The sequence below is a fragment of the Haliotis rufescens genome, unplaced genomic scaffold (genome assembly GCF_023055435.1).
Source record: "Haliotis rufescens isolate VD_foot unplaced genomic scaffold, xgHalRufe1.0.p SCAF_8, whole genome shotgun sequence".
In the NCBI taxonomy this organism is placed as follows: Eukaryota; Metazoa; Mollusca; class Gastropoda; order Lepetellida; family Haliotidae; genus Haliotis; species Haliotis rufescens.
This window is the reverse complement of record NW_025964372.1, coordinates 49532460-49559921: the sequence shown is the minus strand read 5'-3', so window position 1 is coordinate 49559921 and position 27462 is coordinate 49532460. Positions and strand designations below refer to the sequence as shown.

At 43.9% G+C, this 27462-nt stretch overlaps 1 protein-coding gene across 3 annotated transcripts; it reads right to left on the bottom strand.

Moving 5' to 3' along the window:
* Positions 1 to 1125: 1125 nt before the first annotated feature.
* Positions 1126 to 26547, bottom strand: LOC124152390. Of its 3 annotated transcripts, none has more exons than XM_046525315.2 (20): positions 26385 to 26547; positions 24359 to 24552; positions 22410 to 22717; positions 21586 to 21732; positions 20095 to 20203; positions 19265 to 19444; positions 18388 to 18515; positions 17218 to 17394; positions 16415 to 16455; positions 16248 to 16273; positions 15117 to 15220; positions 13427 to 13600; positions 12404 to 12450; positions 11523 to 11627; positions 10445 to 10564; positions 8402 to 8602; positions 7226 to 7351; positions 5970 to 6014; positions 3811 to 3940; positions 1126 to 1427 (listed from the first exon to the last, which is right to left on the bottom strand). In XM_046525315.2, the coding sequence occupies exons 2-20, from the start codon at positions 24482 to 24484 to the stop codon at positions 1220 to 1222; spliced, it is 2502 nt and encodes an 833-aa protein (XP_046381271.2). In that variant the 5' UTR covers positions 24485 to 24552; positions 26385 to 26547; the 3' UTR covers positions 1126 to 1219. The 3 variants fall into 3 exon arrangements, with proteins under 3 accessions (XP_046381271.2, XP_048245604.1, XP_048245605.1); XM_048389647.1 differs by having other exon boundaries at positions 24359 to 24539; XM_048389648.1 differs by having other exon boundaries at positions 24359 to 24518.
* Between the last annotated feature and the right edge of the window lie 915 nt (positions 26548 to 27462).

Here is a 27462-nt window from a genome sequence, read left to right as displayed (position 1 = left end):
GTAGACCAGACACTGGGACACAAGGGACAGGGAGTAGATCAGTCACTGGGACACAAAGGACAGGGAGTAGATCAGACACTGGGACACAAGGGACAGGGAGTAGATCAGACACTGGGACACAGGGGACAGGGAGTAGATTAGACACTGGGACACAAGGGACATGGAGTAGATCAGACACTGGGACACAAGGGACAGGGAGTAGATTAGACACTGGGACACAAGGGACATGGAATAGACCAGACACTGGGACACAAAGGACAGGGAGTAGATCAGACACTGGGACACAAGGGACAGGGAGTAGATCAGACACTGGGACACAAAGGACAGGGAGTAGATCAGACACTGGGACACAAGGGACAGGGAGTAGATTAGACACTGGGACACAAGGGACATGGAGTAGACCAGACACTGGGACACAAAGGACAGGGAGTAGATCAGACACTGGGACACAAGGGACAGGGAGTAGACCAGACACTGGGACACAAGGGACAGGGAGTAGATCAGACACTGGGACACAAGGGACAGAGAGTAGACTATAGACACTGGGACACAAATGATAGGGAGTAGACCAAACACTGGGACACAAGGGACAGAGAGTAGACCAGACACTGGAAGACAAGAGACAGAGTGTAGATCAGACACTGGGACACAAGGGACAGGGAGTAGATTAGACACTGGGTCACAAGGGATAGGGAGTAGATCAGACACTGGGACACAAGGGACAGGGAGTAGATCAGACACTGGGACACAAGGGATAGGGAGTAGATCAGACACTGGGTCACAAGGGACAGGGAGTAGATCAGACACTGGGACACAAGGGACATGGAGTAGACCAGACACTGGGACACAAGGGACAGAGTGTAGTTCAGACACTGGGACACAGGGGACTAATCTACTCCCTGTCCATTGTGTACCAGTGTCTGATCAACTCATTGTACCTTTCCGTCCCAGTGTCGCTGGTTTCACCAAAGGCATGTCCTCCCACATCAAGCTGACATAACTGCATACCAATTCGTGCTATACTACAATACTGTTCATCACTCACTCACTCACTCACTCACTCACTCATTATGAACGTCAATAGCAAGCGAGCAACAAACCGTAAAGACAAAACAAAACAAAACGTAGATTTGGATCGGTTTAATTAATGAATCAAATGAGCAAGCACATGATGGACTATTCTGATGACCATGGTCGGTATTGGACGCGTCCTGTCATGCTATCCGATGACGTCGGGCGACGTGTCTGTGAGGAGTGTGTCTTTGCCGGGTATGGTGTGTCCCCCAGCATTGCAGTGGTCCAACACACAGCAGTAGGAGCAGGAGAAGGCTTCGTAGTACTTCTCCATGGGGCTGTAGGTGCCGCAGTCCTGCTGGTGCGGGGTCAGGCTGGACAGGTCAGCGTGGCACTCCGACCTGTTGGCGCAGCTGAACAACAGAGCAGTACTTATACACCCATTACACCGGACGGCGACCTTTCTGCGACCGTTCTGCGTTCTTAAGTTTTGCCAGGTCGGCGTTGAAGGCAGAGGGGTCGCAGAACGGTCGCGTAGAGCGCACAAGGGAGGCAGAGGGAACGCAGAGGAGACGCAGAGGGAGCGCAGAGATATCGCACAGTGAACGCCTAGGTCGTTCAGGGAACGCAGTGACATTGACAAAAGTAACATATTTAGTCGCAGAAGGAAGGCAGAACGGTCGTAGGAGCGATTACACCGAAAGAGAGTTTTCTCGAGTATGGCGACCCCACTGCTCTCTAGTCAAATTTTAGGACGCAGAAGGAGCGCAGAGCGATCGCCGTTTGGTGTAATGGCCCCTTCAATCTCGGCAAACGCTTGTATTTGCTGCAGTGTACATCATACTGCATATTTAGTAGGAATGAAGCCGTTCTTATTCCCCATTAAATGAACAACAATTCAAAAAGAAAAGGTATCATTTTTTTTTTTTAAAACAACAGAAACAGAAAATTTTCTTTTACCAATAAATAAATCCCCAAAATGACACTTTTCTATATATTCACTGAAAGTGTAAATGAGAGTGTAACCATCATAAAATGGTATTAACTTCACGATAATGGAAATTCTTTCCAATATTATCAAAAGCATAGTGTATAACAATGGTGTGTTGGGCGAGTAGTCCCAAGTTAAGCGATGGGTGTGTTTGGACGAGCTGTCCCAAGACAAACCACGAACAGCTGTTTCCTTCTGTTCATTTAGCGAACAGATGTAAAGGAAATATTGTTGAAACCTCAAATAGCTAGCTGATGTATTCATTGGAATAACTGTATACACGTTCCCATATGCCACTGTATGGCCGCATTACTGGTAACAGCCCCGCGGGACACCGAGTCAGAACGTATCCTTGAGGGGCGGCTACGCCATGGATATTGTAAAAATCGTGCACTTTGGGTAAAAGCACCAACCTTGGCATGTCGTACTATGAACCATTCCTAGCACCAGCTCACGGTGCCCCCCTAGTGCTAGAAAACCCACGATAGTGAAAAGATACCTGCATATGTTTTTTTCCAGAAAATATTCTCTTGTAAAATATAAGGTTGAATATTTCTGAGTCAAGCATTATATATTGTATCTGAGCCAAAATACTTATAGATCATACACAAAATCGTACAAATATATACATTCATACAATGTCATTTATAAATGTGATGGTCATCATGTTTGATTTATATAATCTTATGGACCTATTTTAGGCCAAAAGATAATAACTTGGGTCATTATATTGATATCTGCTGCAGAAATGGACAATTTCTGAAAATTAAGTAGTTTATGGGGTCATCTCGGATTTTCCTCAACGGCAGGTGGCGCTGCATACAATTGTCCGACGGAGCTAGAAATTGTTCATATTATCAACCACTTGTCCAGTCTAGATTCGATTATTTTCAGGTCGATGTAATACAGCTGGAATAGTGCTGTGGTGAAATACAGATGATTTACTCACAAACCATAACACATTGACCATCACCAGTTTCAGGTTGTAACAAAACTTATAAACCTATTCATTGGGATCGCCATTAAGTAAGAGACTTCTTTCTATAGGCATTAAAACCTATTGTGAGGTTTTACTTTCCAGTCGGGTTAATTCTCATAAACAGGGACGTTGTAATGTCCCTGGGATTTTATATAATATCCCAGGGATTTTATATAATAAAGGTGTTGATAAGCCTCACTGGTTTTTAGAATGTCCTTTTCAAGATCCGTACGCCACCAACAGATATTTTACGCGCGTTTCCTAAGGTTCATGGAAAGTATGTTTGAAACATAAAAATGTTGATAAATGTTGTTTTAAGTTTCTTTTTTCGGTTTATAAGCATGGAAAAACACTTTCCCTCGGTTTTGGTAGACAGAGCATGCCTTGGGGGTCCGGAAAAACCGCTTTGCCCCCTTGGTTTTTCCCTCTCCCCAGGGCATGCTCTGTCTCTAAAACCTCGTGAGCGTGTTTTCTCCAATACATAATGCTGGGTGCTTAAAAGGAATAAGTTTTCATTTATGGCATGAGGCTTGGCTTCCTTGGATTACCTTTGTTTCAATAGCAACCGATATACTTCACAACTTAGCCCCCGTAGGGATTCCGGGTTTACCCCCGTGGGCTGACCTCAGGAACCTATGCTGGCCGTAAGAGGCGATCAAATGAATCGGGTGGCCAGGTGCGGTGACCCCGTTGTCAACGTTCCCCGACGGCGTAGATTGTTGTTCACAATATCAATCACTGGATTGTCTGGTCCAGACACGACGCCGTCATAAAGCTGCAATGTTGCTGAGTGCGCCGTTACACAACACACAATCACTGTACTTACGACTTCGTGTAGGACGTGGCCCCTGTGTCCATGTTTTTGACAGTGGTCAGGCAGTAGGGCTGTGTGGGGGGACAGGCTACAACCTTAGGGAGGATGAGGCAGTCTAACCCACTGCACACTGTACACAGAGCTGCGGATAAACATGGGCGGGGGATTAATGTCAGATCTTGTATTTTCTTATTTGTTGATTTAATAAATACAAATAATTTGCAACTTCCAAATTAGAATGAATGAAAAACACACTCGTTGGTCACACCATGACGGAAGTACGACTGCGAAACGATACCGTAAGTTAATTGATTTTATCATACAATGGGTGGGTTTCTCGGCAGGATAAAGCCAACGAATAAAAACGATATCCGTTGGGGTCAGATGCGGATAGAGATGCAAATATAAAAGGTCAACTTGGGACTACTCATGTCAATCGGCGATCGAGTCAGAATTAACCATCGGGAATCTGGAGAAACTACTGGTATTGCTGTCATTATCAAAAGAATAGTTTAATATACGTAAAATCAGTGTCTAACTGTGACGTAGATGAGGCATTTTACAAGCTTTGGCAACTTTGGAGATATAAATTGCGAAACAATTTATTGAGGACACTCGCTTAGCGGGAACAGTTATCTATGCTTGTAGACCTCTGCGGTTTGAAACCTTTTCCCCAAATTAAAACAGTTGGATTTGGCCGATACATATCCGAATTGTTACCTTGTTTCGTTTTGTCGCTGTATGTACATCTCACTGCACTTCGTAACGTTATGACAGGTCAGGCCGACTTTCAACAATGTCTGATTGTGGCCGTGACGTCTCATAGACTAGGGTTAGAGTAGCTTCCCTTTGATAAAGGGCAGTTACTCTATCGGACAGACTGATGGATTGACGTAAGGCGGTAAGTAAAAACAATTTGTGTAGGCATTTGTTGTTTAATATGTATTTACGTCACTGTATAAGAAGCAGCTTTCAGTTGGAACTATATTGGCTACTGTCACTGTTCGACTTACACATCACTTACCCTCTGACGTAATATATATAGTAATGCGCACATTCCGGAAAGGTGAGGTGAGGTGAAATTGGGTTTAACGTCGCGTCCAAGATTATTGAACTTATATAGCGACGTGCATGCACGTGTATGTGTGTGTGTGGCTGCTTGTACTAGTCCGGACTGATGCCGATTTATAGTGCTAGCTCACTGAGATACCATGCCGCAGTTTAACATGAATACCCCACTCAGACACAGTATACTGACTCCGAGCCAACCAGACCTTGTTTTAGCTCCTTAATGCCGAGCGCCAGACAGGGTAACAACAAGTACACTCTTTTAACGTCTTTTTGTATGAAGCGGCTGGGGATCGAACCCCGGACCTTCCGCTCTACCACAAGACCACGGAGGCGGTCCATTCAAGAAAGACATGCAATGTTAAGGTAATGTTTGTGAGAGATGGAAAGAGATTTTCGAGCAAAGAATTGAAGAATGACATTATATGATGACGAGGTTATCATGGTTGTGTGATGGTAAATATCCTGTATCAGGAATAAACTCTATGTATTTAGTTCTCCAAGGTTCGCTAAATACAATGTATATTACTCTATGGCTTTTATTTGTTAAAATATGTATTATTCACCATTTCTAACGAACAGCGATGATAAAATCTCGTGCTTTTTCTACATTTCGTGGCTTGTTTGCATTTCGGGTAATTCGAAAATATGTCAAAAGTCACTTTTTTTGTAATTGCAGGGTTATTTTGTCGGTCGATCTTGAAATTTTAAAACCAGCTGAAACAAAATATGGTTTTACCGCAAATCAAGTCTTTAATCATGTCGATTACAACTCCACAATTGAAAACTACAGAAATGTGATGACACCAGCCGAAAAGGGTAAGCATGTCCTGCTCTTCTGGCAACAACCGTCATTCACACAATTTGCCTGAAATAGTCAGTAGTTGTTTGTTGCCCTACGGCGGCCTGTCAATCGAGTCTGGACCAGACTATCCAGTGATAGTGACTATGACAATTCATAGACACGACAACGTGTGCACTGGTTTTGTTGAAACAAAAAACGATATGCTAATGTTAATTACGTTAGAAGTGTTTGAACGACTTAAATATTGCTGGAACTGCTACTATGCCACGAATTGTCTCCCTTTAATAAGATGGCTTACTTGGTTTGACTGTCGTGGTTGTAGGAGGCGTCGTTGTAGGCGGCACTGTTGAAAGAGGAATATGCTGTAACTTTACAATGAGTGAGTGAGTATGGTTTTACGCCGCTTTTAGCAATATTCCAGCAATATCACGTCGGGGACACAAGAAATGGGCTTCACACATTGTACCCATGTCGGGAATCGAACCCAGGTCTTCGACGTGACGAGCGAACGCTTTAACCACTAGGCTACCCGACCACCCCTCGTAATTTTACAGTTAATCCCAGGGTCAAGTCATTATGACGCAGATATCCATGTATGAGTGAGTGAGTGAGTGAGTGGGTGAGTGAGTGAGCACGACAGGGAACACCAGAAATGGGCCCCACACATTGTATCCATGTGGGGAATCGAACCCGGGTCTGTAACCTCTAGGCTACCCCGACCGCCCAGCATCTCAACGAAGAGGCTCCAGTCTCAAGACCTACTTTCTATCACCGATAGTGTATGGTACACTAATGATTTGTGATAAGGTCTCACACAGGGTTTTCACTGAAATGAGGAGCCAAACAATTGTTTCTTACAAATCTTCCAGGACACTCGGGGGCACGGATGGCCCAGTCGTCTAAGGCGCCGCGATTCGCTGTGCAGAGTTGCGTCCCTTAGGCACACCAGAAACCTATGATTGTGGGTTCGAATTAACCGAGGTTAATACCCGAGAAACGAATACTGACCAAGACTCGTTGTTAACAGTAAAACTATCCTCGACAACCCTTGGATATTTGCAACTTTTATCACGTCGACTTGTGGGGGGCATGGGTGGCCCGGCCGTCTAAGGCGCCGCGATTCGCTGTGCAGAGTTGCGTCCCTTAGGCACGCCAGAAACCTATGATTGTGGGTTCTAATCCCGGTTCGCCCCGATTATGTTTCTATGTTTGTCAGCACCATACTCATGCTCGTGGGTTTCACCGAAGTGGTAAACGTCTAAGACCTGCATCACTTCGGGCTTTCCTCCCACATTAAGCTGACACTCAGCGATATAACTGGAATACTGTTAAAAGTAGCGTTAAACCCAACTCACTCACCCACTCACTCACTCACTCCAGGACACCCAGCATGCCTAGCGGACAGTTGTTTTAACAGGAGGCAAACATTATCTTTTTTCAGTATCTTCTGAAACAATTTTATTTTTAAATCACCTTTGATGGCTTGATGGTTCAATATCTATTTACATTATATCCATATACGCCATTGACAACGTCGAGGACAGGACGTCCTACCTGAGCAGTATCTACAGTAGCGGGGGCAGTAGAGAGTGGCTGTAGGGGACTTGGACGAGCAGATCCCCGACGCCTTGTCCAGGTCGATACAGTCCACGTACATACTGTCCTCACAAGCCAGAGACACTGTGAACAAACACCCACACCGATATGAACACCAAGTCTCTAGCAATTCCGTTTGCATTGGGCGTCTGAACTATTTCACCCACTAATGTCCCTGTGACGGATTTTGTTTGTTTGTTTAACGCCGCACTCAGCAATATTCCAGCTATATGACGACGGTCGAGTCTGGACCAAACAATCCAATGATTGACATCATGAGCATCGATTCGGATACGATGACATGCATCAACCAAGTCAGCGAGCCTGACCACCCGATCCCGTTAGTCGCCTCTTACGACAAGCATAGACGCCTTTTACGGCATGCATGGGATGCTGAAGACCTATTCTACCCCGGATCTTCTTACATTAAAATCGTACCTTTGAGGAACTAGCTGTCGAGCTCCACTAGCTCTGTTACTGATGAATAGGGAACTCCTGCTTGTGCGTGTTTGTTGTTGCACACAGCAATATCCAAGCTCATTGGTTGGCCTGTAAATAATGTCTGGACCAGACAAACGAGTGATTGATATTGTGAGCACTAATACACGTCGTCGGGGTACGATGTCACGCAGAATCTCCACGGGTGTCTTGCTCCCGTACCCGTGAAACTCCTGGGTAGAATAGCTCTTCAGCGACCCATGCTTGCCGTTACCCGTGAAACTCCGGGGTAGAATAGCTCTTCAGCGACCAATGCTTGCCGTTACCCGTGAAACTCCTGGGTAGAATAGCTCTTCAGCGACCCATGCTTGACGTTACCCGTGAAACTCCTGGGTAGAATAGCTCTTCAGCGACCAATGCTTGCCGTAAAAGGTGACTGTGCTTGTCGTAAGAGGCGACTAACGGGATCGGGTGGTCAGGCTCGCTGACTTGGTTGATTCATGTCATGGTATCCCAATGGTTTGGATAGATTCTCATTATAACAATCACTGGATTGTCTGGTGCAGACTCTATTATTTACAGACCGCCGTCATATACTGACATATTGCTGAGTGCGGCGTTAAACAACAAAGCAATAAACAATCATGTTCCCGTTGTCAAGAGTATTTAAGACAACATATGGACACCGAACCTCACCGTCCTCACAAACCCTGCAGTACCCTGGACAAAACGTGTGTGTTAGGTTGTTTCCCAAAGCGCAGATGCCGGCCTCAGCGTCCAGAGTTTTGCAGTCGACGTTGCTGGCGTCGCGACAGGTAGGTGCGGATGACGTCACTGATGGAGTCGTGGATGTCGCGATTCCGCTGACTGAGACTGACTGTTGTGTAGTACCCGTGTCTGTAATATAGGTTTCATTCTAATTCATGCCGCAGTACTGATGACGAGAAGGATGATCCTAATCCTATTCCCGTCTCTTGACTGATAACTTTGTTCGCAACCAAATTGGTCAAAAGAGAGTTTTCACAAGAAATGGTTACTCGATGGTGATGTATTCGATGGTGATAATAGTCGTGCTTTGGACCTTACGTTTGCAGCGTTTCAGCGACTGTTTTCAGCCCAGTAACGTTTGTAATTTTTTGTCAAACCTAACTTTCAAATATCTATCTCCTTTTCCCGGCAGTTTACACCTAAGCGATATTTGTAATTAGGTGACGTGAGGTGAGGTGAAATTGGTTTTAACGTCGCGTCCAAAATTATTGCACTTATATAGAGACGTGCATGCACGTGTATGTGTGTGTGTGGATGCTTGTACTAGACCGGACTGATGCCGATTTATAGTGCTAGCCGACTGAGATACCATGCCGCAGTTTAACATGAATACCCCACTCAGACACAGTATAATGACTCCGAGCCGACCAGTCCTTGCTTTAATCCCTTAATGCTGAGCGCCAGACAGGGTAACAACAAGTACCATCTTTTAACTTCTTTTGGTATGACGCGGTCGGGGATCGAACCCCGGACCTTTCGCTCTCCGGGCGGACGCTCTACCACTAGACCACGGAGGCGGTCTGTAATTAGGACGTTGATTGTCCTTAATGTTTTATCACATGTGAAACTTCTACATGCCACCCACAGTAAGTATAAAGAAAATCTCCCACGAACTTCTTCCGAGATCAAAGTATCAAGACGACGTGAGTGAGTGAGTGAGTTGGGTTTAACGCCGCTTTTAACAGTATTCCAGTTATATCACGGCGTGTCAGCTTAATGTGGGAGGAGTGAGTGAGTATGGTTTTACGCCGCTTTTAGCAATATTCCAGCAATATCACGGCGGGGGACACCAGAAATGGGAAACCCACGAGCACGGGTATGGTGCTGACAAACCTAGAAACATAATCGGGGTGAACCGGGGTTCGAACCCACCATCATAGGTTTCTGGCGTGTCCAGGGGACGCAACTCTGCAAGGCGAATCGCGGCGCCTTAGACGACCGGGCCACCCATTCCCCCTACAAGACGACGTGATAAAAGTTGTCGAGGATAGTTTTACTGTTAACAACGAGTCTTGGTCAGTATTCCTTTCTCGGGTATTAACCTCTGTTATATGGCGGTGTGTTTTGTTGTTAGACAGTGCTTGTGGCCGTGTTGCATTGTTCCTGTTGAGATTCGGTAGGCGCTCATTACATTGTATTAGGCAGTGAAGAGTCGTCAGGAAGTTACTCTCTTTAGATGCTTGTGTGCACGCCCCTTCCCAGCGCGTGACACCTTCGTTACACACTCGGTAACATCGCTGCCACCAGTGAGGGCGCAGCCATTTCAAGAACCTTAAAATTTGCCCTCTAACCCCAGATGTAGTAATGTTTTATACTTTTCTTTATGTCTTTGGGAATGCAATCATAGCGAATTTTGAAAAGGTTAACGACTGACCATATTTCCCAGATGAATTTTCCTTTTTGTTTCTTTGATTAGATTTGTTCGAGATTGCAGACGAACGGAAAATCATCGAACTTCACGAAATAGTTCACGATCAGTCGTTTGCGAGTTCAACTCCAAGTATGGTTGCAGCTACCTATCACAGTTAGGAACTTTGACTGGTGGCAGCGATAGTATAGAGTACAGTTTGTTAGCGTAACTTCTGTAATGTTCAAGTACCGTACATAATTCAGGGTTAACATATTGTTTCAATTTGGGAATCGACACGTAACACCTCATATAAAGTTTATAATTGTACAACGTGAACCTACCTATCTCGCAGTTATCTCCCTCCCAGGGCGGGGTGCACACGCACAGGTATCGGCCGGGGATGATTGGGTTCGTCCTGCACGTGCCATGTACACAGGGGCTGCTGGCACACTCATGCAGCGCTGAAGAACACGAGGTCAGAACATAGTCCGTGGCACCAAGCTCAGTGGCCTAACATATGTTGCTTACGATGTATCCCAATTTTGAGGCGTTGTCATAGATACAGGTGGAACAAAACACATTAAAATATAATCGCCTTGGACATTTTCGAATTCTACATGATAGTCACATGTACAAACACTGTTCCGATCAGCCATGAATACCTTGAGTTTTCACGTGCATACCTGCATACCTGATTAAAATATGCATATATGTGGAATACTGTAGTGGACATTCTCACGTTGTCGACATAAAGAACCAAGCTAAATAACAAGTAACATCTCTTTACGTATTTCAATACGGCGCGGCCAGGTATCGGACCTAACCCCTTCCATTTAATGTGGGGGCAAAAAGCAGTATTGACACGGAACGACATCTCCCTGTAACAACCAGGGATCCCTCTCCCCACTTTGACGCATACTAGTCAGATAACCGTACAAGTAAACATAACCAATCATTTGACTAGACTGTGGCATACAAACGCAAACTGTGTACAGAATGACGTGTTTGCACCCACTCTTTTAAAAAAGATTGTATCCGTGCTTTTATCATGTTATATAAGATAGCTACGCGATTAATCGCAAAGAACAACGAAGAACGAAGACTGGTTTATTTCATGATAAAACATTGATCTACCATGACGTCATTTCTGGAGATTCGAACATGCGCTCGCAACTTAATGACGTCGTATATTGGACGACGTTATTTTTGAGAGGGTAGTGTTTATAGTGAGTTGTTCCCCATACATGTAGCTGGACAGCGCAGATAAACGCAATGGTCGAAAGATCGCATCCCAAAGTGGGAAAGATATGACAATCGGTATTGCGACCCTCATGGCTTATTCTCCCTGCAGTGTTTTATTGTAAGATAAACAGCTCCCACTCGTCGTTTATTTCTTAGTGACTGCTGCTACGTACTCACCTGTTTCACAGTGCGCTCCAGTAAATCCAGTGTCGCAGATACACCTGTACGAGAAGCCATCGCTCTGGCACTCATTGCGGCCACACGGCTCGGCGAGACATGGATCTGATCAAAATATGCATATATGTGGAATACTGAGGGATATTCTCACGTTGTCGACATTTAGAAGCAAGCTATGTAACAAGTACCATCTTTCAAAGTATTTTGGTATGGCGCGTGCATCGAACCTCGGACCTTCCGTTCTCCGGGCAGATGATCTAACCACCACGCCATGGCGACCGTGGACATAGGACACTTTGGGATGCATACACAAGCTAAATTCGGGCCACTTATTTAGGTATATTTACGTTCTCTGAGCGCAAGACCGGAAGGTCAGTGGTTAGATCCCCTGGCCGAGGCAAACCAAGACACGTTACAAGATACATGTAATTACACAGGCTCTTAGTATTAAGGGAGTGAGTGAGTAAGTGAGTTTGGTTTTACGCCGCTTTTAGCAATATTCCAGCAATATCACGGCGGGGGACACAAGAAATGGGCTTCACACATTGTACCCATGTCGGGAATCGAACCCGGGTCTTCGGCTTCACGAGCGAACGCTTTAACCACTCGGCTAACCGACCGTCCCAGCATTAAGGGGATAAAACAAGGACTGGTCGGTTCAAAGTCATTGAGTGGGTATCCAATTTAAACTACGGCATGGTATCTCAGTGGGCTATCATAAGACCGGCATTAGTCTTGATTAGCACAAACACACACACACGTGCATGCACGTTGCTCCATAAGTAATCTTGAACGCGACGTTAACCCTTGCTATATTGTACATGACAGGCTGTGCACATTAATATTGAGTCGGTTTTTATCATCGTGTCTGAAAGGCCCACCTGGCTGTAGAATGGTGATCCCGATGCACTCAGTGTGTGACTCGTCACTGCAATATAAATGAAGACACCTTAATGTACTAGATGATGAACATGTTAACCAACCAACTTATAGAACAATCGCTACACAACAGAACACCTTAATGTACAAGATGATGAACATGTTAACCAACCAACTTATAGAACAATCGCTACACAACAGAACACCTTAATGTACTAGATGATGAACATGTTAACCAACCAACTTATAGAACAATCGCTACACAACAGAACACCTTAATGTGCAAGATGATGAACATGTTAACCAACCAACTTATAGGACAATCGCTACACAACAGAACACCTTTATCATTCGCCACAATTCTCAGAATATTGCTTAAACAATTTGTTATGAAATGTGACAGTAAAAACGTAATTTCCATATATCATGATTAACTGTAAATTGTAGTTTTGCATAAATGCGATAGTTATTTATTGACAAACGTTTCGTGTGCGTTTTTTCACAGCGATTGATTTATTTATCAAGGTTTTGATAATAACACAAAATACATTTCACATATGTGATCATGTGATCATGACATGATGGTACAGATATCTGGGAAATAATGACAATCTGACAAAATTAAACACTGAATATATACACCAAGGTCATGCAGATAAAACGTCGGTATTTCACTGTGTGTTGAGATATGCTTCAATATATACATTTTTTCCAAAGTTACCCTAATGCACCTTGTATCATACTGGTCATATTGTAATGCGTGTCATGTAAAAGTCGAATATACAGTACACACTCCCCCCACTCCCCAAATCCCATAATCTGTGGCCTTGAAGCTGGTGTTCTGGGCTTCTGTGAGAGACGAGGTGACAGTACAACCTTACCCGCCATCATCCGTGGCCTTGAAGCTGGTGTTCTGGGCTTCTGTGAGAGACGAGGTGACAGTACACACTTACCCGCCATCATCCGTGGCCTTGAAGCAGACAATCTGGGCTTCTGTGAGAGACGAGGTGACAGTACACACTTACCCGCGTTCATCCAGGGCCTTGAAGCAGACAATCTGGGCTCCTGTGAGAGACGAAGTGACAGACACGTCTGCCCTGAAGACCTTCTTGCCCTGGTGTGTTGCCCTGACGACGCTGCTCACCTTCAGGTCCCCTGGCAGCGTACTGTACACGACAGACACATTCTGTATCCGTTTGCTGAAGATGTAACAGTGCTTGAATCAGTGAACGGTTAAGGTTCCTTAATAAAGAAAACAATCTACAAGATCATTGAAATGCAGAATTGATTACGCATTATTTGCTTTAAATGGTGTGATTAAATACACAAGCATGTACACACATACAAGCAAACAGACATATGTAAACACAAGCTGACACACCTGCACACAAGCATATGTTCGTACATACACGCATAACCATTTCTAACAGCAGCACTTGCACATTTGTTCCCATTGGAAATGTCTAATTTTAAAGTTGCGGTTGATTTATAAAAAAAATCTCAAATGGCTCACAACTAGCCTTTGCCTGTCTTTCATTTGCAACTTTTGAACTATTAACGTGATCAAATACACAAATATGGCTAAAATGAATGAAAATGGCAGATTGTTTAAACAACTTCCAATGAAAGTCTAAATAGGAGCCAGTCCGTGTGACCCATGATGGACTGGTTGCCATATGTTTGTAATATTTCCATAAACATCTGTGAAAATCAGCTTAAGTAAAAAACTTGCTCATGTTCCAATATTCGATAAGTAAAAGCGACATAACCATTTCTACGTTCATAAGACGTCTCGGCCAAACCAAAGTCGACTGTACGATTCTGACTATATCATGAACTGGTGTTTATGAATCACTATCAAATAGTGATGATACCAGGTGTTTGCGAAAAGGTGGGTGTGTCCTGCCCCACCGGTGGCACCCATCACAAACACATGCAAACATAAGTCAATAAGTCACCTGAAAATACAAGGGAAACATGGTTCTAGTCAAAATAGAAAATTCGATCATTTTGTCACTGATGCGTAAAATTTGGAAATGTCCTCAGCGTTTACCATAAAACTTTCTGTGAGAAAATCGCTTCCTGGAAACCTCTAAATCAGCCTTTTTGACACATTTTGCACATTTAAGTCCACAGTGATCCCACAAGTCCCAAACATGGAATTGTTTAAATAAACAAAGTTTAGTTATTATTCATATGGGGGCGGTCGGGTAGCCTAGTGGTTAAAGCGTTCGCTCGTCACGCCGAAGACCCGGGTTCGATTCCCGACAAGGGTACAATGTGTGAAGCCCATTTCTTGTGTCCCCCGCCGTGATATTGCTGGAATATTGCTAAAAGCGGCGTAAAACCATACTCTCTCACTCACTATCATTCATATGAACACATATTACACTAACAATTCCCTAATGTTTTGCTCACTTCTGTAATTATGCAGGTCCCGTGGGTCAAAAAGGTCCCTGATACTACCTCGACCCGAAGACGATCATGTTTGCTGTTCAATAATACATCTGAGTACAAAATAATGGTTACTCTAATTCTACAAACTGTAGCCTTTATCAGAGATAAATAGCAAAAGAGCAGACTATCTCTACCATAGTCTTATTGGTATTGAGACCTGCATCCATGGACGTGCATGAACATGTATTTCCCAAATGATCATGAACCGGTGGCTAAATACGTTTACTGAAGGGGAAGGAGAGGTTCCGGTCTACCTACTTCACGTGATTGGTTGCTGTGTAGAGCGGGAAGGTGCACGTGCTGTCCTGTGTACAGATGACCATGGCGTCCACGGGGGAGTAGACGAAGTAGGGGCGTGGCTGCTGCAAACACAAGCATGACGTCATCAGTAGCCATCTTGTAAGCCAGACACTACATGGCTGCTTTTGCACGAACATCACATAGACTTTACTTTTGTAGAATTGTTTTTTGGGCATGTGACCTGATATATTCAACCGCTGCCAATTCTAATTGAATCTGTGAGTGAGTTAATAAGGAGATAAACATATTGTGTATTGAATTTAGAGAGAATTTGAAACCGACCGCGCAGTTATCCTAACTTTAGATTGAAAACACTGTTTTTCACCGTTCTACGTGCCACAAATAAGGAGAACTCTCTGACATGAGCGAAGATATTGAGTAGAGCTGCAATGGTTAAGTCCAATGTTTTGTGGGTTGTCGATGTGAATTAAGGAAACACAGATAGTGTTTACTCAAACTCGTAGTTGATTCTTTTCTGCCCAAAATGTACTGACACACATTGCAACTTTGCATCTTGTAACTTATAATTGCACATCTATATTTCAAAATGGCTACTGGCAATCATTGAGAAAGATGTTTCCTTCTGTAATATTATTTTCAAAGTGTGATGGGATTGTCAAATCAATGGTATATATATATTTGACCAGTCAGATTCAAGTGTTTTACAGAGGCAATGTGTACTGTTGTTATATACTGCGATATTGTTGCTAAATCTCGGATGTCTGTTGATAGTGAGGTGAGGGAAAATGGGGTTTGACGACTTACGGGATCGGGTGGTCAGGCTCGCTGATTAGGTTGATGCATGTCATCGTATCCCATTTGCGTGGATCGATGCTCATGATATCAATCACTGGATTGTCTGGTCTAGACTCGATTATTTACATATGGCTGGAATATTGCTTAGTGCGGCGTTAACAAACATACAAATAAATCTCACAAGCCTGTGTGTTACTTAATCCTTGTACACACAGGGGTAAACACTGTTAACAGCCTGACAAGCATAGGATTTCAGAAGAAAATGTAGTTAGCTGTGTCAATAGTGTCATAATCTTTCTTTTGACTGACAGTGTCATAGTCAGTGTTACTTACATGGGGTATAACATTCAGCGGAGCATCTGAAAGAAAATATCGAAGTATCAAGAATCTAATATTTGACACGTTTTTCATTTTAAAAGTATTTTTATACTTCATTTTCATCACACATAGACACATTTTTAAAGTATTTAGTTCAATATAACAACAAACTGTATAATTACCTTTTACAGTGACTATGTAGTGTCTGTCGCAACCAGTCTGACTGAAAACCGGAATAATATAATTACACAACACTGATATCCATAATTGATATAAACGCTTCATTTTTTATTACATGGGCTACGAACAGCCGATCCTTAAAATAGGAAGCAGAACATTGAGTTTGATTATTGTTTTATTAACGCCAAGCCTGATCATCACACTTGGTACATGCTCAATGAACGGTAATTGTTTGGGGTTTTCTTGCCTTTTGCGTCTTATGTACTCTGTTTCGGCAAATAATCGAGACTATTTATTCTCTGTTTTATATTTTCAGATCAAACAGGTAACAGCAAATATCCTTCCGACCCTGTTTTCTTACAAAGAAATCATAAAAAAGAGTTTATTTTATGGTTTAGATTTGTGTAGCCCCCGAATAAAGTTTTTGAAAAAGAAATATCCGTAAACAAACCAATAAACAAAGGCGTAACTCCGCGTTGTATAAAGCGACAAAACCCTTTCCATATCCAATAGAAACCTCCACATAAAGCAGAGTCGATAGCTCGATTCCGACTATATCATGAGCATGTGTTTATGAATCACTATCAAATAGTGATGATACCAGGTGTTCGCGAAGTAACACATTAATTTGACATGGTAAGTGATTAAAGTTTTGGTTTGTAATACTATATGGGTGAGATGCTACACTGTAGCCCATCCACAGATCAAGATATCATTGACAATGTGACGATACATTATTTTTTATATCTTTATTCTAAAACGAAACTCTAATCGTAGTACGCAGATACCCGGTCTTACGCCTTACCCGCGGCTGTCTGTAACAGTGACACCAAGGACGTAGACGCCGACGTCGTCAGTCTGTGGCGTCCACGTGGCCAAGGCGTACACCACGCTGTCATTGACTCCAGCAGGGTCGACTTGCGGCGTGGCCACAGCAAACTCACGGTAGGGGATGGATCGTATGAAGAAGCCTTCGACACGACTGCCAATACAAGAATGTGTACCGGGTTAACTAGTTCTGACGCCAATGTAGGATATAGTGAGTGAGTGAGTATGGTTTTACGCCGCTTTTAGCAATATTCCAGCAATATCACGGCGGGGGACACCAGAAATGGGCTTCACACATTGTACCCATGTCGGGAATCGAACCCGGGTCTTCGGCGTGACGAGCGAACGCTTTAACCACTAGGCTACCCGACCGCCCCTTTGGTAGGATATAACATCATTATTACACATAATCAGTTACTAATTTACATACAACCACCGGTTGCCGTAGTAATGACGTGAATTCTGCATGGGCGTCATGCCTAAAGCGATGTACTTAAAGTCCCAGTGATCACTACGTAGGTGGCCTGGCTTTTGAGCTGATGGTTTTTGTGTTCCTTGTATTGTTCATTAAAGGCCCCTTTACAAAGGGCTGCGACCTTTGTGCCACCTTTGAGCGATCAAAAGCTGGCCAAAACTGTGCCTTCTTTCTGCAACAACGGCAATGCTTGAGCCTCCCTTCTGCCTCCTTTGAGCCACCTTTGAGCAACCAACCTCCTCGGCGACCTTTGGGCAACTGTTTTGAACATGTTCAAAACTTCACGGCGTATGGCGTCCATGACGATGTCTGAACCTTCTATGTAGCACCTTGAAACGACCTAGGCAACCATTCTGCCTCCTTTGAGCCTTCAACGACGACCTGGCAAAGTCGCACACGGGAGGCAAAAGATCGCCATCCTGTGTAAAGGCCCCATAATACAGCTGTCGTAGTATGTCATATTATGCCTATTTTTTTAGCATATCTGTGATACATACCTGACTGTTTTACTGTCCTTTTTTACAGGCCTTTAACAACGTTTTATTTGATGTTTTATTTGATGTTCCGGCACGGCTTGTATATTGCTGATGTGACGTAAATTTTGAACTGCCCTCAGTTTCCAAGTATAAAGACGATGGTATGTCAATTGAATCTACTGAAAGGCTAACTCACAAATCTGAAGATGCATACAGTGGTATCTCCAGTTCGGCCCCTACATTCACACTGAACTCATGGCCACCGGCAAATGTGGGGTCAACGAACACCGGGTCATCCAGTACAAGCACTGTCTGGATCATAAACTGGAGGGAAAGAGGATTTTGTTAACACTATTAACCTTACATTCAAACGTAACAGAATCATTATAAGTAAACTACGGTTATAACGAACTCACAGGGACCACTTATTTTACTTCGTTATAACCGAAGTTCGTTATGAGCACATATACAACATATATACAGCAAATGGGCGGGACCAAAGAAACCGGTTCGTTTTATCCGTCAGTTCGTTATAAGCGTGTTCGTTATAAACGTACTGTAGGTTCATTATGTGTAACGGTAAAGTTACGTATTGTCAAACAAAGACCATACTTACTTTTAATAGACAATGCCTTTTAAAGAGTGATCAAATGTAACACATGTTATATTGGGGATTACGCTTTCTAAGTAAAGAACAAATTCCAGTAATTGTTAGGTGGCGTTCCAGTCGGGATTCGAACCCACACTCTCAGAGTGAGGCACCCAAGCGCCAGCAAAAAAATCAGCGATCTAACCCACGCGATTCTGTGCCTCGCTCTGAGAGTGTGGGTTCGAATCCCGACTGGAACGCCACCTAACAATTACTGGAATTTGTTTTTTACTTGGAAACTGTAAACCCAAACATAACATTATGTAACAGACTTACTTGTATACGCGCTCTTGCACTTATAAATAGGAAGTCTGTTTACATAGTCAAATTATACACGCTATATATTGATATCCGCGATAACCCCTACTCGTGCAATCATACGCTGACTGGAGTCCGCAACTCTCTGAATTCACAATCAACCAACCTCCAGCGGAACAGCGGAGATTCCGGGGCCTCCAACGGGGTAGTCAGTGGTGATATTCAACTGGTTGTTGTGTAGTACGAGGGGTCGTTGGTTGAAGTCCCTCACAACGACAGTCACCGCACCCCACCCCCCATCAATAAACCCGTCAGACTCCATCGCAGACACGTGGAGACTGCAGTCCTGAAAACATGTACCGTGCTGTTGGCAATGGGTGAAACACGAAGCAATACGTTCTTGAGAGAAACGATAATAACATTGCATGTGAGTGAGTGAGTGAGTGAGTGAGTGAGTGAGTGAGTGGGTGAATGAGTGAGTCAGTGAGTGAGTCAGTGAGTGAGTGTTGTTTGAACAGTATTTTAGTTATATAATGGCATATACGCTTCATGTGGAGGGAAAACCGATATGATGTTAGACGTTTACAACATTGCTGAAACCAAAGAGCACGGGTATGGTGCTGTCAAACCTGGAAACATAATCGGGATTCGAACACATGTTCCTAGGTATCTGGTCCGCCTAAGGGACACGCAATTCTATTATTCGTGAGAGAAAAGCTAATAGACCTTTATATGTCCATCCTTAAAAGATATTCGAAAGCAATACATACCAAATAATATGTAACCATGTGGGGAATCGAACCCGGGTCTTCGGCGTGACGATTAAACCCTTTAACCACTAGACTACCCCACAGCCCCACGCCACTAAGTAAACGTCACGTCAACTGAATATTGATGCTACACAATGGGTCGTTAAGTACATAGCATACATAGGTTTATTGTATGTGTGTGAGGCGGTATTTTGTAATACTATAGTGTGGGCGATCAAACACGTACAGTATTGACAGTGATATTGGGTACAGATTTTATTGTTCCGCAGTGGACGAAGTCGCCGTCGCTGTCGTAGGTTGTCAGGCGGAATGTTGTGATGTTGTTTAATAGGACTCTGCAACACAAGACATAGCATCAGTGGTAGGCATTCTCCTTTTGCTGGGTGAGGGAGGGTGAAGGGGCTTACGTCACTGTTACCAAATTCGAGCATTACCTCAATTATGGAAATGATAAATGGGCTTCACATGCAGTAAACGACTGTTATAACGAACACGCTTATAACGAACTGACGGATATAACGAACTATTTTTGGGATCCTGTCTAGTTGCTGTATATATTGCTTATAACAAACTACGGTTATAACGAATTAAAATTACTGGTCCCTTTGAGTTATAACCATAGTTTACTGTACTTCAACCATAATAATAAACATCATTATTGCTCTGGAAATATATACAACCTATATTAATACCTATTTATTTAACGGTGCATTATTGATAGTGTCTCTTCCATTGTGATGCAGTAGGAACAGATTGTACAGGTATTTGTATATTTCTTGTTAACGCCGCATTCAGCAATACTCCAGCTATATTACGGCGGCCTGCAAATAATACCACACAATCCAGTGATTGATATTATGAGAAACGTCCCACGCCATCTGGGTACGATGACACACCATCAAACAAGTGATCGATCCAATAGATCGCCTCTTAAAACCAGGATAGGTTGCTGGGGACCAACCCTAACTCGGAATCCCACTGGGTTATTTTGCAGTAAAGCTACTTCTGTACCTCAGTAGGGATAGTTGACTATTGTTATACAATCAGCACATATCAATTCATTCAAAAAGGTTACCGGCAGCGAGTTCCGTGCTTCTTGAACCAACATAAAACACCGTCGGATCCTTAAAATTTGAGTCCTTTGAGTTGGGACTGAAATACTTTACTGAGTTAGAGAGTTTGGTTTAACGCCGCTTTGATAATTATTCCAATTATATTAAAGCGTTTCACCCTAATATGGGAGGAAAGCCCGAAGTGATGCAGGTCTCAGACGTTTACCACTTCGGTGAAACCCACGAGCACGGGTATTATGCTGACAAACCTAGAAACATGATCGGGCGAACCGGGATTCGAACCCACAATTATAGGTTTCTGGTGTGTCCGAGGGACGCAACTCTGTACATCGAATAGTGAAATCTTAGACGATTAAGTCATCCATGCCCACCGAAATACACTAACAACATCAGATGTTTGGAAGATGTGTTAGCATCAGATGTGTGACCCGTGAAGATCCAGGGTAGAATAGGTCTTCAGCAACCTATACCGTAACAGGCGACTGTGCTTGTAAATGGCGACAAACGGGATCATGATATCAGTCACTGGATTGTTTGGTCCAGACGCGATTGTTTACAGACCGCCGTGATACGGCTGGAATATTGCTGAGTGCGGCGTTAAACAACAAACAAACAAATCAGGACGCCCCGCCCCCACCACGCACCTGTAGACCGTCTGGAACATGACCGCTGGGCCGTTGTTGGGGACTCCCGTGTCACTCCTTGCCAGGGGGGACAGATTCATCTGCAGCCTATATGGCACATCTTTCCCACCCCCGTAATCAACATCCCTCCAGTAATGACCCAAGAAACTGAAAAAAAGATCTTCTCAACACTTACCTTATCAATTCAATTACACAATCAATTGTCTATATTATCATAATTGCATTATTATTCCCTAAAATATCGGAATTAATTTCGAAACAAATTACTGAAGTATCAAATGACTACATTCTGTTTGCTACCATAGGGTATAGTGGGTATATAAGAACACCAAGCAAAGGGAGACAAGTGAAACATTCATGCATGTCATCTCTGTGTAATATAAAGTGAGTGAGTGAGTTGGGTTTAACGCCGCTTTTAACAGCATTACAGTTATATCACGGCGTGTCAGCTTAATGTGGGAGGAAAGCCCGAAGTGATGCAGGTCTCAGACGTTTACCACTTCGGTGAAACCCACGAGCACGGGTATGGTGCTGACAAACCTAGAAACATAATCGGGGCGAACCGGGATTCGAACCCACAATCATAGGTTTCTGGCGTGCCCAAGGGACGCAACTCTGCACAGCGAATCGCGGCGCCTTAGACGACTGGGCCACCTGTGTCCCCGTGTAATATAAAACGTAAAATATTTTCTACCTGTCCACTCCATTAAATTCAAGCCAACTCCTATATTTTATTGTACATATTGAATCATGTAACAATACCTGCTAAATGCAACTCAACACATGACATGCTATATTAAATCTTTGGCTGTACCTCCACATACCTGACATCGCTCCAGAGGTCATTTCGATTAATGTCAAGGTCAAAGCTGCCAATTTCTTGCTCCCACTGAAGCCTCTCATCGACACCGATCACATGACCATCAAACATGCTCGAGACATGCTCTGTGATGTCGGTCGTATTGATAAAGCTGCTAGTTTCTTGGTACCACCTGCCGTAGTAGTCGTCGCCAGTCATGTTCATCACGTCTGATCTAGTGATGTTGCTGCTGCTGCCAACGTCTGTTGTAGTGCAGTTGTCTCCACAAGGGCCATAACCTAGCCGCCACGCTGTCATGACTGTGATTCTAAACTGAAACAGAGGTAATATCGCCCAAGATATATTAGATTAAACGTTCGATGGTTATCCCGAATACACATCCCCGCGGGGATTCTTGGAAAGAACAGATCCTCAGCATCCTATACTGGCTGTATTGTGTGTTGGTTGGTTGTTACAAATGATAACGTCTTTATTTGCTTGGTTTGTTTGTTGTTTAACGCCGTACTCAGCAATATTCCAGCTATATGACGGTGGATTGTTTGATAGGCATTACGTTGACGGATGACAAAGTAGACACAATTTATGGATAACAACATCTTTAATATTGTAAAAGCGACGTTTCAGTATAGATCCTTATACCGTTGTCAAGCATAATAAATTGTGTCTACTTTATATGACGGTGGTCTGTAAATAATCGAGCCTGGACTAGGTAAGCCAGTGCTTCATATCATGAGCATCGATCTACGCAATTGGGATACGATGACTTTCATCAACCAAGTCAGCGAGCTGGTTGTAAGACCCAGGGATGTATGCTGTAAGACCCAGGGATGTATACTGCAAGACCCAGGAATGTATGCTGCAAGACCCCAGGGATGTATACTGCAAGACCCAGGGATGTATACTGCAGGACCCAGGAATGTATACTGCAAGACCCAGGGATGTATACTGCAAGACCCAGGGATGTATACTGCAAGACCAAGGAATGTATGCTGCAAGACCCAGGGATGTATACTGCAAGACCCAGGAATGTATACTGCAGGACCCAGGAATGTATGCTGCAAGACCCAGGGATGTATACTGCAAGACCCAGGGATGTATACTGCAAGACCCAGAAATGTATGCTGCAAGACCCAGGGATGTATACTGCAAGACCCAGGAATGTATACTGCAAGACCCAGGGATGTATACTGCAAGACCCAGGAATGTATACTGCAGGACCCAGGAATGTATGCTGCAAGACCCAGGGATGTATACTGCAAGACCCAGGGATGTATACTGCAAGACCCAGAAATGTATGCTGCAAGACCCAGGGATGTATACTGCAAGACCCAGGAATGTATGCTGCAAGACCCAGGGATGTATACTGCAAGACCCAGGGATGTATACTGCAGGACCCAGGAATGTATACTGCAAGACCCAGGGATGTATGCTGCAAGACCCCAGGGATGTATACTGCAAGACCCAGGAATGTATGCTGCAAGACCCAGGGATGTATACTGCAAGACCCAGGAATGTATACTGCAGGACCCAGGAATGTATGCTGCAAGACCCAGGGATGTATACTGCAAGACCCAGGGATGTATACTGCAAGACCCAGAAATGTATGCTGCAAGACCCAGGGATGTATGCTGCAAGACCCAGGAATGTATGCTGCAAGACCCAGGAATGTATGCTGCAAGACCCAGGAATGTATACTGCAAGACCCAGGGATGTATACTGCAAGACCCAGGAATGTATACTGCAAGACCCAGGAATGTATACTGCAAGACCCAGGAATGTATACAGAAACATTTTTTCTGACGTGTTCAAACCGCCTAATTTACAACCACACAAATACATTGCATTTGGACTTTCAACAACTTTTGATATTAAATATGAAATCAACAATTCATAATATTTATACACAAATGTACAAAGAATCTTCAATTAAATGATGATGCTATCATAGCATACGCTGTATGTTGACGGTGACGTGTCCACCAGCCTATACGTCATGAAGCCGCCCATGAAGATGTCGTCATTGCAACAGACAGGCGTCACAAGGACGACAAGCAGAAGCGCGATACTCGTCCACCACATCGTCCAACTGAGCAAAGACTGCACACTGGAGAATCTGAAGGGTTGCCACTTATGACTGTTAACAGAAACTAAAAAACAGTTTGAAAGTTATAAATCTACATGCATACATTGGGACATTACTCCGTCGTCATGATTATGTCATAGATTATACGTACCCATAGTATCAGCAGATGTTCGTTTTCAAGAGGTCGTAATTATAATAGTCTTATCATGTAGATGACATTATGAAATATATCGATTACAATGCTACTTCGTCATTAGTCATTCTTATTTATGAGAAGCACTTCGCATACAACCTTGGAGATTGGCTTCGTTTTGTTATGAAGGCCCTACCCGCCCAAGTAACTGCCACCATTACTACCTCAAGTACTGGGGGCACGGGTGGCCCAGTCGTCTAAGGCGCCGCGATTCGCTGTGCAGAGTTGCGTCCCTTGGGCACGCCAGAAACCTATGATTGTGGGTTCAAATCCCGGTTCTCCCCGATTATGTTTCTAGGTCTGTCAGCACCATACCCGTGCTCGTGGGTATCACCGAAGTGGTAAACGTCTGAGACCTGCATCACTTCGGGCTTTCCTCCCACATCAAGCTGACACGCCGTGGCATAACTAGAATACTGTTAAAAGCGGCGTTAATCCCAACTCACTCACTCACTCACTCACTTCTAGTACTACTACTTCTACTACTACTACTACGAACACTATTATACTACCACTAACACTGCCAATAGGTCTTCGACTACTAATAGTACCACTACCACGACTACAATGACTACTACTACTACTACCAATACCATCACTACTACTACTACTACTGCTACTACTACTACCACCACCACTACTACTATTACTACTACCACCACCACCACTACTACCACTACTATTACTGAGTGAGTTATGGTACCCCTGTGTGAGTTATGGTACCCCTGTGTGAGTTATGGTGTCCCTGTGTGAGTTATGGTACCCCTATGTGAGTTATGGTGTCCCTATGTGAGTTATGGTGCCCCTGTGTGAGTTATGGTACCCCTGTGTGAGTTATGGTACCCCTGTGTGAGTTATGGCACCCCTGTGTGAGTTATGGTGCCCCTGTGTGAGTTATGGTACCCCTGTGTGAGTTATGGTGCCCCTGTGTGAGTTATGGTACCCCTGTGTGAGTTATGGTGCCCCTGTGTGAGTTATGGTACCCCTGTGTGAGTTATTGCACCCCTGTGTGAGTTATGGTACCCCTATGTGAGTTATGGTGCCCCTGTGTGAGTTATGGTGCCCCTGTGTGAGTTATGGTACCCCTGTGTGAGTTATGGCACCCCTGTGTGAGTTATGGTACCCCTATGTGAGTTATGGTACCCCTGTGTGAGTTATGGTGTCCCTGTGTGAGTTATGGTGTCCCTATGTGAGTTATGGTGCCCTGTGTGAGTTATGGTACCCCTGTATGAGTTATGGTGTCCCTGTGTGAGTTATGGTGCCCCTGTATGAGTTATGGTACCCCTGTGTGAGTTATGGTGTCCCTGTCAGAGTTATGGTGTCCCTGTGTGAGTTATGGTGTCCCTGTGTGAGTTATGGTGCCCTGTGTGAGTTATAGTGCCCCGACGGTTCGGCCATTGCTCATGCAGTCGACTGGACTCTCTACGTGTCGCCTTAATAAAGTTATGAATGAATATTGCTCACTCACCCACTCACCCACTCACCCACTCACCCACTCACTCACTCCAGCTACAAATGTATGCTTGCATACCAGGCATCTATTCAGCAAACAACCAAACATCATAAAATACACATGAAAAGGCACGGTTCATATACAAACGGATCACGTGGACACTGGATTCATTCTATTAAGACACCATCCGTAATACAATTAAACAATAATATTCACATGAGTAAATAAATGTGTAAATGATTGAACCTACCTGTTGAATGTGCACTCGCTATGTGAGCAGCTGTAAGGTAGAGGCGTGAACCACCCTACCCCCACCGGTACCCTTGTCCTGTGTCACTACTTTCAGATAAGTGCTGAATATTGTAGGTTTGACAGTCAAATGAAACACAGCTTTGTGTATGCATTAAACTCTGTAAAGCCAGACACTTGATGTTTAACGCATTCCAAATGAGAGTGAATATCACTGATGGCAAGTCTAAACGTAGTGTAATGTTTAACACTTCAAAACTGCGGGGAACATCGCAACAGCTACTAAAAATTGGTATTTTGGCTTTGGTCGAAAGTCCATACACTACGTCCTCGAAACAAGGAGCCCATCAATTGTGTGTTCATGTCCAGCTAACATTTTTTATGTGAAGCTTGAGATAAGTAATGTTGTTTTTTCTAGTATCCCCCTCCCCTATAATAAGAGTAAGTGAGTGAGTTTTTGGTCGCAATATCCCAGTGATATCACGACTGGGCACACCAGAAATGGTTTCCACACATTTTACCCATGTAAGAATCAACCCCAAGTCATCGGCGTGACGAGGGAAGGCCTTAACCACTAGGCTACTGTAAGTATACCAGCGATCGTTGGTGTCGGTAAACCAAAGACATTTGACATTTTCAGTAAATGATGCGGCCGATGGTGTGAGTAAACAAGAGATCGATGGTGTGGGTAAACAAAAGATCGATGGTTTTGGTAAACAATAGATCGAATGAGTCGGTAAACCATAGATCGACGGTGTTGGTAAACCATAGATCGAAGGTGTGGGTAATCCATAGATCGACGGTGTTGGTAAACCATAGATCGACGGTGTAGGTAAACCATAGATCGACGGTGTGGGTAAACCATAGATCGACGGTGTGGGTAAACCATAGATCGACGGTGTAGGTAAACCATAGATCGACGGTGTGGGTAAACCATAGATCGAAGGTGTGGGAAAACCATAGATCGAAGGTGTGGGTAAACCATAGATCGAAGGTGTGGGTAAACCATAGATCGAAGGTGTGGGTAAACCATAGATCGAAGGTGTGGGTAAACCATAGATCGACGGTGTGGGTAAACC

Excerpts from the sequence above, each read along its gene's own strand:
- LOC124152390 (XM_046525315.2), bottom strand. The coding sequence starts at position 24,484 with ATGTGGTGGACGAGTATCGCGCTTCTGCTTGTCGTCCTTGTGACGCCT. Across the intron at positions 16,274-16,414 it reads CTACATAGTCACTGTAAAAG|ATGCTCCGCTGAATGTTATA; the intron begins GTAATTATACAG and ends ATTTTCTTTCAG. Across the intron at positions 13,601-15,116 it reads ACAGCAACCAATCACGTGAA|CAAACGGATACAGAATGTGT; the intron begins GTAGGTAGACCG and ends TTACATCTTCAG.